Here is a 15545-nt window from a genome sequence, read left to right on the forward strand (position 1 = left end):
CCTATACTGAGGGCATCTACACTTGATTTCCTATGCTGGGGACACCTATAGCTGGCTAAATTTACTGATGGCACCAACACCTGGCTACCTATACTGGAGGCACCTACGCCTGGCTACCTATACTGGAGGCACCTACGCCTGGCTACCTATACTGGAGGCACCTACGCCTGGCTACCTATACTGGAGGCACCTACGCCTGGCTACCTATACTGGAGGCACCTACGCCTGGCTACCTATACTGGAGGCACCTACGCCTGGCTACCTATACTGGAGGCACCTACGCCTGGCTACCTATACTGGAGGCACCTACGCCTGGCTATTTATACTGGAGGCACCTACGCCTGGCTACCTATACTGGAGGCACCTACGCCTGGCTACCTATACTGGAGGCACCTACGCCTGGCTACCTATACTGGAGGCACCTACGCCTGGCTACCTATACTCGAGGCACCTACGCCTGGCTACCTATACTGGAGGCACCTACGCCTGGCTACCTATACTGGAGGCACCTACGCCTGGCTACCTATACTGGAGGCACCTACGCCTGGCTACCTATGGGGGCGATGGAGACCTTCAACTGACTTCTTGTACTGGGGGCACCTATGCTTGGCAACCTATATTGAGGGCACCTACACATGAGATCCTATACTGGGGGCACCTATACCTGGCTAACTACCTATACTGAGTCTGAGGGTGTTTTTTTATGTTTTTTTTTTGGGGGGGGGGGGGGGGGGCGCACTGCGGCTATAATGCGTGGTGCAAATTGTCGGTGCTCTGCTAACATTCTAAATGCCCCCCCCCCCCCCCCCCCCCCTGGGCAGCTAACTGTCCCACTGATTGTTTTTTATTTATACACTTCATTTTTAAGTGTATTCTGGATAATGTACTCTTTCCATTTTCCATTCATGGCTATTAATAGTATTTTTTCCATTATACATATGTGACGTGTCACAGAGATTTGAGCATTTGGCGTGATGTGCAGGGATGAGCAGAAACTACGCCAGTGCGAATTTACGCATCGTAGTTCACATCTACGCATCGTAGTTCACATCTACGCATCGTAGTTCATAGGCGAAGTTTCAAAACTACGCTTACGAATTTACGCGTAGCGAAGTACCGCTACGCATAGCTTACGCCCACTATTGCGTAGTGAACTACGAATGCGTTACTCGCGTCTAATTTTCCGCATGCGATTGTATGCATACAAATTTACGCATTGGAAAGGGGAATGTACGCATAGAAGGGTTCCTAGTATATGCATTTATAAAGAAATTAATGCGTGCAATTTTCTGCATACGGGCATAAGTATCCACAGTATCCAAAGTATACACTACGCTTCGCACTACGCGTAATTGCGTATTTTAACGCGTATTCTACGAAATGCATACAAAACGAATATTTGTTTTAGAAGCCATAGTTTGGCGAAGCTACGCGTATTTCCAGCGTAGCGAAGTTGGCTGACTACGACCATCCCTATGTGTCACAACGTCAAAAAGGTTGGGAACCACTCTCCTAGGAGATATCTCGGGAGAAAAGGTGAACTGCATATGGTCCTGTGTGTGTGTGCATGCAGGAAGAGGATGAAGGGGTGCACAAAAATCTGGTTTCGCTCAGGACGCTGTGAAACCTAAGGCCGGCCCTGGTGCCCCTCACAGCTCTGGCGCCCCCCCCATGATTGAAGGACCTACTCCCTGTCCCCTCTAGTTACACTGCTGGGTATGCATGTACTGGGGATGTACTGGTACACATGTCAGGGGCGTGATTAGGGGTGTGGCAGGGGTGTGTCCCTCTTTCTTATCTCAAAAAGCTGGGAGGTATGACCACATTGTGCAGCCAAATTATTTACAACAGGTTTCTTTTTACAGTGAGTTGCAAAAGTATTCGGCCCCCTTGAAGTTTTCCACATTTTGGCACATTACTGCCACAAACATGCATCAATTTTTTTGGAATTCCACGTGAAAGAGCAATACAAAGTGGTGTACATGTGAGAAGTGGATCGAAAATCATACATCATTCCAAACATTTTTTTTTACAAATAAATAACTGCAAAGTGGGGTGTGCATAATTATTCAGCCCCCTGAGTCAATACTTTGTAGAACCACCTTTTGCTGCAATTACAGCTGCCAGTCTTTTAGGGTATGTCTCTGCCAGCTTTGCACATCTAGAGACTGAAATCCTTGCCCATTCTTCTTTGCAAAACAGCTCCAGCTCAGTCAGATTAGATGAACAGTGTTTGTGAACAGCAGTTTTCAGATCTTGCCACAGATTCTCGATTGGATTTAGAGCTGGACTTTGACTGGGCCATTCTAACACATGGATATGTTTTGATTTAAACCATTCCATTGTTGCCCTGGCTTTATGTTTAGGGTCATTGTCCTGCTGGAAGGTGAACCTCCGCCCCAGTCTCAAGTCTTTTGCAGACTCCAAGAGGTTTTCTTCCAAGTTTGCCCTGTATTTGGCTCCATCCATCTTCCCATCAACTCTGACCAGCTTCCCTGTCCCTGCTGAAGAGATGCACCCCCGAGCATGATGCTGCCACCACCATATTTGACAGTGGGGATGGAGTGTTCAGAGTGATGTGCAGTGTTCGTTTTCTGCCACACAAAGTGTTTTGCATTTTGGCCAAACAGTTCCATTTTGGTCTCATCTGACCAGAGCACCTTCTTCCACATGGTTGCTGTGTCCCCCACATGGCTTGTGGCAAACTGCAAACGGGACTTCTTATGCTTTCTGTTAACAATGGCTTTCTTCTTGCCACTCTTCCATAAAGGCCAACTTTGTACAGTGCATGACTAATAGTTGTCCTATGGACAGAGTCTCCCACCTGAGCTGTACATCTCTGCAGCTCGTCCAGAGTCACCATGGGCCTCTTGACTGCATTTCTGATCAGCGCTCTCCTTGTTCGGCCTGTGAGTTTAGGTGGATGGCCTTGTCTTGGTAGGTTTACAGTTGTGCCATACTCCTTCCATTTCTGAATGATCGTTTGAACAGTGCTCCGTGGGATGTTCAAGGCTTTGGAAATCTTTTTGTAGCCTAAGCCTGCTTTAAATTTCTCAATAATTTTATCCCTGACCTGTCTTGTGTGTTCTTTGGACTTCACGGTGTTGTTGCTCCCATTATTCTCTTAGACAACCTCTGAGGCCCTCACAGAGCAGCTGTATTTGTACTGACATTAGATTACAGACAGGTGCACTCTATTTAGTCATTAGCACTCATCAGGCAATGTCTATAGGCAACTGACTGCACTCAGATCAAAGGGGGCCGAATAATTATGCACACACCACTTTGTAGTTATTTATTTGTAAAACATGTTTGGAATCATGTATGATTTTCATTCCACTTCTCATGTGTACACCACTTTGTGTTGGTCTTTCATGTGGAATTCCAATAAAATGTACTCATGTTTGTGGCAGTAATATGACAAAATGTGGAAAACTTCAAGGGGGCCGAATACTTTTGCAACCCACTGTATATACAGTATATATACTGTAAATAACTATGTGTGTATATACATACACTAACACCAAACATATTTATTATCATGTATCTGCTTTAAATGGGGATTCCACCCAGACAGAACCCAGCAGAGCTGTAGATTTCCTGTTAATAACTTTCCTTTGCGCACATCTTCCTGCAGAGGGGAACCTGCTAGAATACAGATGATTCCTTAAAAAGCGTTTTGACATTTTTGTTGGGCTCCCTGTGCCAGGATAAAATTGCTGAGGGAAGAATTAACTTTTTTCATGAAACTGTGAAGGCGTAAAATCACCTCAGAACCGCCAGAAGACCATTTTCCTGTTCATATGGCTCCTATCAGCGGATTATTGCCGGCGTTCGCGGCTGTTGCGAAGCTGGAGTGATTTATTGCAGCAGGCGGTGAGCCCTGCAGTGTTAGGATGTTATTATCTGCAGGGCCCAGCGATTCCCGCGGCCTGGTGTCTATAATCATAGCGGAGACTGACACTTATAGGCCCGATACAGAGAGAGAGGCGCAGAGGTATCGCAAGGATCTGTCCCGGTGACACAAATCCCCCCGTAGTCTGTAGATACCAGTGCTATGGCCAGGGGAGCTCTCCCTGTAAACATTAACCCTTTGTATTTTCCTGAAATAAAAAACAAACTACAAAAAGCCCGGTTGTCGATCTTTGTTGTTAATTCTTGAAACCCAAGTACAATTCCTTTCTACACTTTTATTGGTGTTTACACAACCAATGTAGTGTACAGCGTTTTTAGGGGCAGGCAGAGCAAGTGACTGCCAGGGGCATTGTGGCGGGGGGTGGAGAGTGTGCACGTTCCGGGATCCGGGATAACAAAATGGCGTCGGTGGATGTCGAGATCTCAATAACTATAAACATCATCAACGAAACTGGTTAAAGGGGTTCTGTAGGGGGGGGAAGGGCTGAGGATAAAAAACGCCACTTACCTGGGGCTTCTATCCGCCCCATGTAGCAGTAATGTCCCACGCTGTCCTCCTCCGATCTGCCGTTCCCCGCCGCCGCCACCGGGCATACATTCGTCTGACAAAGACGAGTAATGCGTGCTGCCGCTTGCGTCATCGGAAGCTTACTGCGCAGGTGCATGTATGAAGTTTTCTTGTACTGCGCCTGCACAGTAAGCTTCCGATGATGTGGGCGGGAGCGGGCAAGCGTGCGGGCATGGCCGTGCAGCCGAAGTTGAACGGCATGCCGCGCTAGATCGGGGCCAACGCTGGGGAACGGCAGATCGAAGGAGGACGACGTGGGACATTACTGCTACAGGGGGACGATAGTAGCCACAGGTAAGTGGGGGTATTTATCCTCGGTCTCCCCCCCCCCCAGGCAGGATGAGTGGAGCTCTCGTCATTGCCAATTAGCAGACATAAGTTCATAGCTATCGCTATGCTACTCTGATAAGGTGTGTTAGCTTTGATAAGGCGTGTTAACTCTGATAATGCATGCTATTTTTCTTAGTGAATAAAGCCTCAAGTGTGCTGGCTTTACTTACCATGCCAGTGATAGCCTAGGTAGCTACAGGTGCCCTTGAGCATTTAGTAGCCAGAGGAGCCTCAGTATTAGGTAGCTAGAGGTGCCCCGATTGAAGGGAGTTCTAGTCAGTGGAATGCTAAGAGCTGGGTAACTAATTTACGCTCTGACCAGGACTCTGAATAGGAGACGAGGGAGGGAACCACTTCTCTATCATAAGGTGCCTCTAGGCACGTGCCTAGTGTGCCTCATGGTAAATCCAGCCCTGCCAAACGGCGAGGAAATCATTCACTTTGTAGGCATGCAGACATGTTATTGGATCCGTTTCTTTTTAAATAAATACATGACTGAATCCAATCATTTGTCTTTTAGTTGTTTAACGAACGTCTCTTCAACTACTTTTAGGACTTGTTTGAAAACCAGAAAATGTTTTAGGTCACATTCCTATAAAATACAGCACATTTTAAAGAGAATCTGTACTCTAAAATTCCTACAATAAAAAGCATACCATTCTATTCATTATGTTCTCCTGGGCCCCTCTGTGCTGTTTCTGCCACTCTCTGCTGCAATCCTGGCTTGTAATTGCCAGTTTTAGGCAGTGTTTCCAAACAAAAGACATGGCTGCTAACAGCATGTGATAGGCTGAGAGTAGCTCAGTGTGTGAGTCATACAGAGCCTGCCGAGGGCATGGAGAGGGTGTGTATAGCTTCTATCCTATCACAAGCAGACCAGCACATTCCAGCCTGAGTGCTTGAGCCTGACAGAGCCGACAGAGGAAAGAAGATTAGATTATTTAACAGAGATACCACAGCCACTGTGCAACTAGGAAAGGCTGCAGTAATCCAACCCACATTAGAACAGGTATAGGAACTTATAGGATAGAAGAAATAAGGCTGAAAATGTTGTTACAGAGTCTCTTTAAAGCACTCACAACGTTTCAAGCAACACTGTGGTATTAATAATTAAGGTGTGTGTGTGTGGGGGGGGGGGGGGGGGGGGAGGGTGGATTTAATTCTGTATAGTTTAAATATTAAAATCCTCTCATATCGCGCAGTGAGACTTCGCCGAGTGCCAGGAACATTTCTGTTTGATGAAACGGGAGTGATGACAGGTTTGGGGAAACTGAATACGCCGTCAGTCTGCAGCATCGCCGGGGACCTGCGTCAGTCCTCTCATTTATCACCGCCCTACAGCGCCAAACGGCTTCTGCCCATCTGACCAGAATGCAGCTAGACTAATGAACGGGCTGCTGAGTGATGGGGTTATTGAAAGACCTGTCACCGCTCTGATTATTGAAGGGAACCTTAAAGAGGAACACCAGTGAAAATAATGTAATAGAAAAAAGTGCTTCATTTTTACAGTAATTGTGTATAAATGATTTAGTCAGTGTTTGCCCATTGTAAAATCTTTACTCTTCCTGATTTACATTCTGACATTTATCACATGGTGACATTTTTACTGCTGGCAGGTGATGTCACTGGAAGGAGATGCTGTTTGTTTTTTTGGCAGTTGGAAACAGCTGTTATTTACCACAATGCAATGAGGTTCACAGACAGGAAACTGCCTGGACCATGGTCCTGACATCACTCTGTGGGAGGGGTTTCACCACAATATCAGCCATACAGCGCCCCCTGATGATCCGTTTGTGAAAAGGAATCGATTTCTTGTGGGAAAGGGGGTATCAGCTACTGATTGGGATGTTGGGAAGTTCAATCTTGGTTATGGTTTCTCTTTAACTGCCCCCCCCAAAAAAAAAAACAGTTTAACTTCCCCGGGGCTTCTACTAGCCCCCTGCAGACGTCCTGTACCGGTTCCCGGGAAATACCAATCCTCCAGTCCCCTGCAGTGAGCCAGTTTAATTGTCCTTGGCCCTGGCCGTGTGCGTCCTCACTCACGCTGCCGCCGTGTGCGCAAGGATGTACGCAGCCACGAAACTGGCTCTCTACGGGGACCAGAAGATTGGTATGTCCCGGCGCAGGCACAGGGCGTCTGCAGGGGGCAGGTAGAAGACTCAGGTAAGTGAAGAGGTAAGCCTCTGCATCCTCCAGATGCTTCCACTGTCCTGGAGACCAAGAGAGGTGATGAAAGCATACCTCCCAACTTTTTGAGATGAGAAAGAGGGACACAAGCCACTCTCCGTCCCCTCCCCTAACCACGCCCCCAGTCACACATATCATAAAGTTTTCATAAGAAAAAAAATATATATATATATCTTTTGTCATGAAAACCACACTGGTCCTTTCTATCCTTGTTAATTTTTCTTTATATTAACATGTTAAAATAATATCAATTTACAAGATGGGAATAAAGTTTAGAGTCAATTAAACACATTTTTCAGTAGAAAAATTATATATTTACATTCTGTACATCTGTACATCAGTCCTGAAAGAGGGACAAATGAGGGAGAAAGAGGCACAGAGGAACAGGGCTCCCAATGAGGGAATTCCCTCCAAAAGAGCGACAGTTGGGAGCTAAGATGGAAGATACTCTGCCATTGCCCCTCTTCCACCACCAGGTGGTGCTGCACCGCTGACACCATCCCCTGGGCTACGATCACATGTCATACCATGTGATCGGAACTCCAATGGTAGAGAGGAGGTGCCATCCAGCTGCCAGGGGCAGGTAAATATGATCGCTCCCTGCACCACTCTGCACACCCTGCCAGGCTAGGAAAGGCACATTTCCCCAGTGGCAGAAAAAAATCGACCCTGCAGCCCCATATAACTGTGCTATAAGTATGTTTTTTGGAACACATACCGGTGGCTTGAAATTAAAGAGACTCTGTAATAAAAAAAAAAATCCCCTGGGGAGTACTCACCTCGGGAGGGGGAAGCCTCTGGGTCCTATCGAGGCTTCCCCCGTCCTCCTCTGTTCCTCGGCGGTCTCGCTGCAGCCCACTGAATGCACAGCAGACAATTTGTCAGGCTGTGCAATATTTACCTTTGGGGGCACTGTTGCAGCTCTCCGCTCAGAAATAGGCAGAAATAGCCAATCTCAGTTGGGTCCGCTCTATTGCGCCTGCACAGTAGAGCGGACCCGACTGCGATCGGCTATTTCCTCATATTTCGGAGCAGACAGCCGCTACTGCGCCTGCACTTGAGCCGGAAAGGTTAATATTTACATCCCCGCTGTTCGGAGGGGGAGCGAAAGACCACCGTGGGACACAGGAGGACGGGGGAAGCCTCAATAGGATCCAGAGTCTTCCCCCTCCTGAGGTGAGTACCCCCCAGGGGAATTTTTTATAGTTACAGATCCTCTTTAAAATAAAAGGTTTAACCTGGAACTCTATCCCACCACCAGTCCCTCATGCTCCAATCCTGGAAACCTTCTCTCAAAACACTCCTGTTCAGTCAAGCCTATAATTGGCTATTGGAAACTCACTGCCTTGTCCGCTAACCCCTGTGTCTCCTCCCCAGTGTCTCCACCCCACAGGGGTCTCTAGATTGTAAGCTTACAAGGGCAGGGAACTCCTCCTAGTGTTTCTTATGCTTCTGTAAGGTATGATATGAACATGTACCGATATTGGTGATATGTCAAACCACACATCTACAATGTCTGTATTTGTATTGCTAAATGTCCTGATTGTACAGAGATTTCGTTGTCTCATGTATCTATGCTCCCCGCTATTTGTTGTGTACAGTTTACAGCAATATGGAAGATGTTGGCACTATATAAATAAAAATGAATAATAATAAAATAACGTACCCGCTGATAATTTCCACTGTTGAAATAGTAATCGCGAGACGGCATCCCAAGGCTAGGCTGATCAATCTGAAAAGAAGCAAACACAGGTTAAGGAGGAACTCCAGTGAAAATAATGTAATAAAAAAAGTGATTTACATTCTGGCATTTATCACATGGTGACATTTTTACTGCTGGCAGGTGATGTCAATGGAAGTAGCTACTGCTTGCTTTTTTTGTCAGTTGGAAGCTGTAAACAGTTATTTCTCACAATGCAACAAGGTTCACAGACAGGAAACTGCCAGGATCATGGTCCTCACAGTTTCCTGTGGGAGGGGTTAACCACAATATCAGCCATACAGCGCCCCCTGATGATCCGTTTGTGAAAAAGAATAGATTTCTCATGGGAAAGGGGGTATCAGCCATTGATTGGGATGAAGTTCAATTCTTGGTCATGGTTTCTCTTTAAAGTTAATTTTTTTAAATTGTGGGTAACATTTTAATGGGGGTTAAGATGAATACAGTAAGACATCTTGTGGTCAGATGGGCATTGCAGACATGCACATCAATACCTCCTCCACTCCTCCCACAATACATAAACCTACTATCTGTTAAAATAACAAATGCTGCCTCGGGTTATGGGTAATGCTTTCAAAGGGGAACTTCAGCCTAAACAAACATACTGTCATTAAGTTACATTAGGTCTGTTAATTAAAATAGATAGGTAATATAATCTCTTACCCACCCTGTTTTAAAAGAACAGGCAAATGTTTGCGATTTTATGGGGGCAGCCATCTTTTTCATGGGGGCAGCCATCTTTTTGGTTGAAAGGAGGTGACAGGGAGCATGAGACACAGTTCCAAGTGTCCTGTGTCCTGATCACCCCTACCAGCTGTGCGTGCTAGGCTTCAAATAAAAAAAAAAGTGCACTAAAACAGCAGAACAAGAACAACAACATCAGAAATCCCACCATGCTTTGCACAGCATCAGGTGAAAAATGCCCGGGCAGTTTTCTTCTGTGCAGCTAAAAATTAGGCTTAGGTAAGAAAAAAAAAGTTCTGCTGTGAAACTGTTAAAAAACACCAAGCCTTTTCAGTGCTGCTGAGTAAATTATTAGTCTGGAGGTTCACTTTAATAACTAAGTACCAATAACTGTCTTACAAACTTTTGAAAATGTAAACCCCCTTCTTTAGGCATGACAAAGAACTAGAAAAAAACCCTACAATTTTCATGTACTGAAGCCAAAAGTAAAGACGTAACTATAGACCGTGCAAGGGATGCAGTCGCAGGGGGGCCCAGGAGCTGCAGGGGGCCCCATAGGGGGAGAAGTTTCTTTTCCCTGTCCTAAGAGACTAACAACTAAGGGCAGGGAGAGAGAAAAAAACGATCAGCTCTCTGCACGTTTGTTTTAATGACTGCATCTGCACAGCCAGTGATAAGGAATCTTACAAAGTTCTGTAGACAGTCCCTATTCCTATACAAATACTGCAATTATTATTCAGTGTTAAGCAGGGTCTTGTGTACAAAGCGCTACCCCCGTCTCTCTACCCCCTTCCCAAGTGCAGCTGTGTATTGCAGTGATGCTGTAAGAGTCTGCAGAGCCAGTTCTGCTCCAACAGAGATGGACAGAGTGAGTGTAATAAGCTGAAGCTGGGAGCACACTCGCACACCATGTGTGTCTGTGGCCTGGTGCACACCGAGCGGTTTTTGAAACAATCCGCAAACCGCTTCCGCCTTGGAAAACGCTTGGCTAATGTATTTCAATGGGATGGTGCACGCCAGCGGTTTGAGGTTTTTCAAACCGCAAATGTGGCTCCTGCAGCACTTTTGCGGTTTGCAGAAGCGTTTCTGTCTCAATGTAAAGTATAGGAAAAGCGCAAACCGCTCTGGAAAACGCTAGATCAGAGTGGTTTTCCAGGCGTTTTTGTTACAGAAGCTGTTCAGTAACAGCTTTTACTGTAACAATATATGTAATCTGCTACACAAAAACTCTCCCAAAAACTCTAGGCATGTTTAGAAAATCTCTGTAAACATGCCTAGAATCGCTCTGAAATCTGCTCCAAAAACCTCTAGCGTTTTACAGATCTGCTAGAGCAGCTGTGCCCAACCTACGGCCCGCGAGGCCAGTTTCTGTGGCCCGCGCGGCGGTGTCCTGCGGAGGGGGAGGCTGGGGGAGACTGAGGAGGCTGCCCGCGGAGGGGTAGAGGATCGGGTGTTATTGCGTAGTAAAGTGTCGGCGTGGTCCCGCGCATACACGCTGGTATTCAGCCCCGGGTAGCGCTGGGATAGTTAGAAATCCTCGCTCATTGGTTAGTGCAGGAACCTTCCTCCAATAGGAATTAGGCTGATTCCTATTGGAGGAAGGTTCCTGCACTAACCAATGAGCGAGGATTTCTAACTATCCCAGCGCTACCCGGGGCTGAATACCAGCACATCCTCAAGTATGCGCGGGACTACGCCGATACTTTACTACGCAATACCACCCGATCCTCTCCTCCTCGGGCAGCCTCTTCAGCCCCACACAGAGCGGGCAGCCCACTCAGCCCCACACAGACAGGGCAGCCCCACACAGAGCGGGCAGCCCACTCAGCCCCACACAGACAGGTCAGCCCCACACAGACAGGGCAGCCCACTCAGCCCCACACAGACAGGTCAGCCCCACACAGAGCGGGCAGCCCACTCAGCCCCACACAGACAGGTCAGCCCCACACAGACAGGGCAGCCCACTCAGCCCCACACAGACAGGTCAGCCCCACACAGAGCGGGCAGCCCACTCAGCCCCACACAGACAGGTCAGCCCCACACAGACAGGGCAGCCCACTCAGCCCCACACAGACAGGGCAGCCCCCTCAGCCCCACACAGACAGGGCAGCCTCCTCAGCCCCACACAGACAGGGCAGCCCACTCAGCCCCACACAGACAGGGCAGCCCACTCAGCCCCACACAGACAGGGCAGCCTCCTCAGCCCCACACAGACAGGGCAGCCCACTCAGCCCCACACAGACAGGGCAGCCCACTCAGCCCCACACAGACAGGGCAGCCTCCTCAGCCCCACACAGACAGGGCAGCCTCCTCAGCCCCACACAGACAGGGCAGCCCACTCAGCCCCACACAGACAGGGCAGCCTCCTCAGCCCCACACAGACAGGGCAGCCCACTCAGCCCCACACAGACAGGGCAGCCCACTCAGCCCCACACAGACAGGGCAGCCCACTCAGCCCCACACAGACAGGGCAGCCCACTCAGCCCCACACAGACAGGGCAGCCCACTCAGCCCCACACAGACAGGGCAGCCTCCTCAGCCCCACACAGACAGGGCAGCCTCCTCAGCCCCACACAGACAGGGCAGCCCACTCAGCCCCACACAGACAGGGCAGCCTCCTCAGCCCCACACAGACAGGGCAGCCCACTCAGCCCTACACAGACAGGGCAGCCCACTCAGCCCCACACAGACAGGGCAGCCCACTCAGCCCCACACAGACAGGGCAGCCTCCTCAGCCCCACACAGACAGGGCAGCCTCCTCAGCCCCACACAGACAGGGCAGCCCACTCAGCCCCACACAGACAGGGCAGCCCCCTCAGCCCCACACAGACAGGGCAGCCTCCTCAGCCCCACACAGACAGGGCAGCCCACTCAGCCCCACACAGACAGGGCAGCCCACTCAGCCTCACACAGACAGGGCAGCCCACTCAGCCCCACACAGACAGGGCAGCCCACTCAGCCCCACACAGACAGGGCAGCCTCCTCAGCCCCACACAGACAGGGCAGCCTCCTCAGCCCCACACAGACAGGGCAGCCCACTCAGCCCCACACAGACAGGGGAGCCCCCTCAGCCCCACACAGACAGGGCAGCCTCCTCAGCCCCACACAGACAGGGCAGCCCACTCAGCCCCACACAGACAGGGCAGCCTACTCAGATTCACACAGACAGGGCAGCCTCCTCAGCCCCACACAGACAGGGCAGCCCACTCAGCCCCACACAGACAGGGCAGCCTCCTCAGCCCCACACAGACAGGGCAGCCCCACACAGACAGGGCAGCCTCCTCAGCCCCACACAGACAGGGCAGCCTCCTCAGCCCCACACAGACAGGGCAGCCCACTCAGCCCCACACAGACAGGGCAGCCTCCTCAGCCCCACACAGACAGGGCAGCCCACTCAGCCCCACACAGACAGGGCAGCCCACTCAGCCCCACACAGACAGGGCAGCCCACTCAGCCCCACACAGACAGGGCAGCCCACTCAGCCCCACACAGACAGGGCAGCCTCCTCAGCCCCACACAGACAGGGCAGCCCACTCAGCCCCACACAGACAGGGCAGCCCACTCAGCCCCACACAGACAGGGCAGCCCACTCAGCCCCACACAGACAGGGCAGCCCACTCAGCCCCACACAGACAGGGCAGCCTCCTCAGCCCCACACAGACAGGGCAGCCCACTCAGCCCCACACAGACAGGGCAGCCCACTCAGCCCCACACAGACAGGGCAGCCCACTCAGCCCCACACAGACAGGGCAGCCCACTCAGCCCCACACAGACAGGGCAGCCTCCTCAGCCCCACACAGACAGGGCAGCCCCCTCAGCCCCACACAGACAGGGCAGCCCCCTCAGCCCCACACAGAGCTGACAGCCCCCTCAGCCCCACACAGAGCAGACAGCCCCCTCAGCCCCACACAGAGCAGACAGCCCCCTCAGCCCCACACAGAGCAGACAGCCCCCTCAGCCCCACACAGAGCGGGCAGCCTCCTCAGCCCCACACAGAGCTGACAGCCCCCTCAGCCCCACACAGAGCGGGCAGCCCCACACAGAAACTGGCTCACGTTCTCGCATCACAGATGATCATCTTCATTCTGTATTAAGAATAAATGTTACAAATTTGGAGCCAAATATCCAGAAATTGGTTTCTGAAAAACAGCCGCAAACTTCTCATTAAAGGGAAGGTTCAGGGACTAGCTAAAAAAAAATAAAAATCCATTTCCACTTACCTAGGGCTTCCTCCAGCCCGTGGCAGGCAGGAGGTGCCCTCGGCGCCGCTCCGCAGGCTCCCGGTGGTCTCCGGTGGCCGACCCGACCTGGCCAGGCCGGCGGCCAGGTCGGGCCTCTTCTGCGCTCCATGGTGCGTTCCACGCCGGCGCGCTGACGTCATCGGACGTCCTCCAGGTTGTACTGCGCAGGCTCAGAACTACTGGTACGTGGAACGCACCATGGAGCGCAGAAGAGGCCTGACCTGGCCGCCGGCCTGGCCAGGTCGGGTCGGCCACCGGAGACCACCGGGAGCCTGCGGAGCGGCGCCGAGGGCACCTCCTGCCTGCCACGGGCTGGAGGAAGCCCCAGGTAAGTGGAAATGGATTTTTATTTTTTTTAGCTAGTCCCTGAACCTTCCCTTTAAGAAAATGTGCATCAAATGGTGAGTACAACAATTCTTATATTGTCGTTTTCTTTCCATTTCCAACACCATGTTAACTGTTTCTAGAAAAACGTTTAAAGTTTTACATCGAAAATTTGTATGCATGTGTTCTGGCCCTCGAGATTTTTCTTGATTTAAAGTTCGGCCCTCGGGTCAAAAAAGGTTGGGCACCACTGTGCTAGAGCTTTTGGTGTGCACTGGGCCTTTATGTGTGAAATGCACGTTTTATCACAGAAGCTAATGTAATGGATAGAAAAAATGCCTGCAGTGCTTCACTGCTGACCGTTTTTTATCTGCATGGGGAAAACACATTGGATTGTGCGCTAGCCAACTGAGTAACATTGGTTCTCAAGAGCCACACAACAGAAATATTTTAAAAGGGGATAAATAAACAGTATCCATGTTCTTATCTCTATGGGTTTATTGCTCAAAGTGGCCCAAACTCCTCCCCCATCTTATCATGACCCACGTGAGATAGCCAAGGGGGGTCTGGATGGAAGCAGCATCCATTCTTTCCTCCTGTGCTTGGAAATTACCCCGCCCACCCTCACTCTTTGCGGCCTACACTGCAGCCACTGTTTAACAGTCATACCTTCCTGGCCCTGGTCAGTGTGTAAAAGGTGCCTTTGACCCTCTCCACACCATACCAGTCTCTTTATACAAAGTTTAACCAAAATAGCTGTAAGAAATGAAAATTCAAGTATGAACTACACTGGGAATCATGTAGAAAGAGTTTTATGCTTTATTTGCATTGAGCTGGGGAAGGGGGGGGGGGGGGGGGGGTATTAGGAAGATGATGACACTACCTGTAGCGCTGGTCACAAACAACTCCTACTCTCCTAACAGCAAAAAATTACATGATGCCCCAACCGAAGAGGTACTTTCACTACATTTTGGGCAAATTATACAGGCACGAAATATACAAAACTTTGTATATTGCCAACTAATGCTAATTTACTATTATGTGTATTTAAAAAACAAAAACAAAATGTAATTCTGAACTAGCCCTTTAAGGTCACATGACGTTCAAAAGTTTCCTACAGATTCTAGCTTTGGGCCACTAGTTTTGCGGAGCAAAGGAAATTGTTTGCATGTAACCGCCAGATCCGAGCATGATGAGAACGCGTCAGCCATTTTAATTTTTTTAAATGAACTTGTCTTTGTTGTTCTTGTTACCCCAGGAAGATGATTAAACCGTTAGATCCTCCATGCCTGCCCATAATGACATCTAGAGTCCCACGTTTTACTGTTTACTTCCTGTCTTATTTTCATCTTGATAGGCTGCATGTGGCAGCGTTTAAAATCTCCCCGAGGTATTTATTGCAGCCGGAAACTATTACACTAACTATGAAAGCGTTCGCTTGCCTTCATTAGCATGACCCGGACCAGATGTACGAGAGCTTGCTCCATGCATGTGAGTATACTGGGGCAGGGATGAGCTCTGATACAGGAGGCTCTCTGTCCTTGTCCTGGAAACATGCAGATCGGCGTGGAAGGAA

At 49.7% G+C, this 15545-nt stretch overlaps 1 protein-coding gene across 2 annotated transcripts in view; it reads right to left on the reverse strand.

The window, feature by feature from the left end:
* MMEL1 (membrane metalloendopeptidase like 1) overlaps positions 1-15545 on the reverse strand; it is a 251965-nt gene that overhangs the window by 65080 nt on the left and 171340 nt on the right. For both annotated transcript variants that reach the window (XM_068238852.1, XM_068238851.1), the window contains exon 8: positions 8667-8732. In XM_068238852.1, the coding sequence (XP_068094953.1) occupies positions 8667-8732 (66 nt within the window). The remainder of the gene's footprint in view (positions 1-8666; positions 8733-15545) is intronic.

The sequence above is a fragment of the Hyperolius riggenbachi genome, chromosome 6 (genome assembly GCF_040937935.1).
Source record: "Hyperolius riggenbachi isolate aHypRig1 chromosome 6, aHypRig1.pri, whole genome shotgun sequence".
Taxonomy (NCBI): Eukaryota; Metazoa; Chordata; class Amphibia; order Anura; family Hyperoliidae; genus Hyperolius; species Hyperolius riggenbachi.